General features: G+C 32.5%; 1 protein-coding gene across 1 annotated transcript; it reads left to right on the forward strand.

Annotated features, from left to right (window-relative positions):
- The first annotated feature begins 224 nt into the window (after nt 1-224).
- LOC124913050 (receptor-like protein 7) lies at nt 225-1595 on the forward strand. Its single transcript, XM_047453674.1, has one exon. It carries the CDS (start codon nt 225-227, stop codon nt 1593-1595), a length of 1371 nt encoding a protein of 456 aa, XP_047309630.1.
- Nucleotides 1596-3824: the final 2229 nt, after the last annotated feature.

A 3824-nucleotide genomic window follows, 5' to 3' on the forward strand; every position in this document is an offset into this window, starting at 1 on the left:
CGTGTTTATTTAACCATGATTTTGCCGATGAATCAGAAAATGCACTTGTGTCGAATCACTGATTATGCAAGACTTGGCGCAAGACAAATACCGTTAACCCAAACATTGGAATGAATCAATGTTAAAATAGTATTGTTGAGTGTTGACAAGCCAACCAAAACAAGTTTAATAAATTCTCATGACATACTTTTCTCCAAAGAAGAACTCACTTCAATTTTGCTAAAATGAGAACTTCATTTCTTCCATGGCTGGTCATACTCTGCATTCTCTGCAATTGGCCAACATCCACGTACAGCCAATGTTTAAGAGACCAGGAAACATTATTGTTGCAGCTGAAGACTGAGCTTTCTTCTTTTATCGGAACAAAGATGATGAGTTGGACTCCAACCAAAGATTGTTGCCGATGGGAAGGTGTTGTTTGTGATCGAGCTGGTCATGTCATAGTTCTTGATCTAAGTAATGAAAGGCTTACTGACGGATTCAACGAGTTTAGTAGCCTGTTCGATCTCAATTTCTTGCAAAGCTTAAATTTAGCTTACAACTTCTTTAGCTATTTGGCTATTCCATCTAGGATTGGTGATCTAACCACTCTGGAATATCTAAATCTGTCATCTTCCGGGTTCGCTGGTCAAATTCCAATCGAATTATCGCGATTGACAAGGTTGGTTGTTCTCGATCTTTCTTCCCATTACATATTCGAACAAGTACCCTCATTAAATCTGGATGATCCCAATTTGATGATGCTCGTTAGGAATCTGACTGCTCTTACAAAACTCAATCTTGATGGTGTGAATATCTCAGCCACAGGAAATGAGTGGGGGCAGGCCATTTCCTCCTCGTTGCCTAATCTGGAAGTATTAAGCATGCCCAATTGTTACCTCTCCGGACCGATTGATCCTTCTCTAATGAATCTAAAGTTCCTATCCATTATCAGGCTGGATCAGAATAACCTGTCATCTCCTGTTCCAGATTTCTTTGCAAATTTCAGGAATTTAAGGGTTCTGCGTCTAAGTTCTTGTAACTTGAATGGGATATTTCCAGAACAGATTCTTAACATTCCAACTCTACAAATTCTGGACTTATCGATCAACGAAAAGCTTCATGGGTCATTACCTACAACTATTGGATCTCTGAATTCTCTCTATGTTCTCAACTTATCTCATAACACCCTGACTGGTCCGATACCATCATCAATAGGAAATTTGACACAGCTTCGTTCACTTGATCTATCATACAACAAACTCAATGGGAATGTACCATTACAGCTTGTGAATCTTACTCAGCTTTCATTCCTAAACCTGTCATACAACAAACTTACAGGAATGATCCCTTGGGGAAGACAATTCGCAACATTCACAGAAACTTCCTTCTTGGGAAACCCACAATTATGTGGACCTGTCCTTAATAGAAGCTGTTATACTCCATCACCGATTTCCCCTATCACTCTAGAACTATGCATAAGTATGATAGTGGGTTTTTTTGTGGGCTTGAGTGCATTTGTTTGGCCCCTCTTATATAGTAAAAGTTGGAACAAGACATACTACAGCTATGTTGATAAAATAGTTTTGAGGATTCTTCATTGGGGAGGCAGATGAAGAAGAAGATTACACTTGTTTATTTCTTGTTTTCAGTTGTTAGTTGTTGTGACTTCGATTATTGGGAGCTCGATGGGTGATGTCTCTTGAAGACCGTTAGTAAACTAATCGATAATGTTTAGGATATTCGACGTTGACACTGAATTTTATGTTAGAATTGTTGATCGATTAACATTTTTATTTATTTATATTTTTATTGTTATTCTCTTATTGGTTAAATTAGTAATGTAACGAGTTAGCGTTTTTGTAATATTTTTATTTTATGTTTAAACCATTATGCTTATGTTTTTTTTTAAAAATTTGTAATAATTTAGTTAATATATTTTTTTTTATGTAATATATTTTATTTTAATGTTTATTTAATATATTTTGTTTTAATGTTTAATATTTAAGTTATATTTATTTTATTTTTATTATATAATTTAATATGTTTAATTGTAATAATATATATTATATTTACAAAAATGATTTTTTAATTTAAAGAAAAGGTGAATAAATTGAAAATGAGAATGAAAAGATGTATATATTAAAAAATTGGATAAAAGGAATAGATCCCAACAAAATGAGAAAACTTTTAAATTCTTTTGGATAAAAGGAATGATATTAAAAGAGACCAACAAATGAGGAAACTTTTGAATTCTTTAATTTGTTCCTAACTAAAGAGAAGGCAAATACAAAAGTAAAGTTGACCCATTTAAGTTCCTTTAAAACTTATAATAAACTTAAAATATTCTAGACAAAATTTGATTTAATTTGAATTTGATAAATGGATATTTTAGTAAAAATATATGTTATTTATGATTTAGGACCAATCCAAAAGAAATTAGGCAAACTTGTTCATGTTCAATGTTTCTTACTCAAAATTTTCAATTCCTTGTCCTATTTATGTCATTCCAAATAGTATTATTTTTCTTTAATACCATTACCTTACCTACTATGCTATTGAAGACAAAAATTGTATTATAACTCCTATAATTTCAACTAAACTTGTCACTAAGCAAATATTTTACTAGATATATACAAAAATTAAATTATGTCAGTCTATAGTCTATACTTGATTCACACGAATACTCTATCAAAAAATTCAAGCCAATTGACAAAAATAAATTGGCCATTTTCAACTATGCAAGCCACATATCTCATAATCTGATTGTCAACATTCATTTCATGTTGGAAAACTATCAACTAAATACCATATTACTTAGTTCATAATAACATTGGTTGTTTGTATTTTGCTTCAAATACTTTACTTCAATAAGACAAGTTGATACAAGAGCTCGTAGATCCTTATTTCTTGGATAAAGACATGGATATAAAAGCCATATAAAATATATGATTTGGATATTGTATTTCATGAAACAAACCTTTCCATACCAAGTTTTAGAGCCTCCTGCTCTGGTAAATGGTTGAATTTTGCACCAGGAAAACCACATATCTTCTTAGAAATAAAGCTTATGATAAATCAGTTCCGAAATCGTCTATGACGAACAACAAATTTACTAATACTAAAATAGAATAAAACAATAACAACACAATATACGTGATTCGGTCAAAATCGACATACGTCAATGGGGGGATAAGTTTTACTAAATCAAATAAATGTCAATAGTAAAAACTTACCTACCCTATCTCTCAAATGAAAGAAGTGATTACCCTAAGAATGATTGAGATACACACAATCAAAAGCTTCCCTAACCTCGCTTTAGACCAGTCAATGAACAAGAAATAACCAGAAAAAGCCCTAGATCTATTCACCCTCTCCACCTTACTATCCATCAAGAGAAAAATATCAAAACCGTATTTATACCCCTAACCTATTTTCATAATAGAAAACTCTGACACGTTACTTACCCGGAAGTTAAAACTCGATCGCAATGGCAAGAAACACCTCAACAATTCTCTCATTCCTATCCATGGGAGAATGTTGCTATAAACATTCATCATCATGACGTCCCTACTAGTACCATTCCTACTTTGGAACAACATTTCTCATGTTTACCCCTTGGCAAGCCCTTTGTGTCCTCATATTTGACTCGTTCTCATCTGTATGCACTTTCTCCAAGTATAACTCATTTTTTAGCACTTCACGGATCCAATGATACCTTCTTTTGATGTGTTTTAAAGGTTAATGAAAACTTTCATTTTTGCTCACATGTATAACACTCTGTGATTTATTAAACAACACAAAAATCTCTTGTGCTATATCCATTTCCTTTAATAACTTCTTCA

Source organism: Impatiens glandulifera, chromosome 8, assembly GCF_907164915.1.
Source record: "Impatiens glandulifera chromosome 8, dImpGla2.1, whole genome shotgun sequence".
Taxonomy (NCBI): Eukaryota; Viridiplantae; Streptophyta; class Magnoliopsida; order Ericales; family Balsaminaceae; genus Impatiens; species Impatiens glandulifera.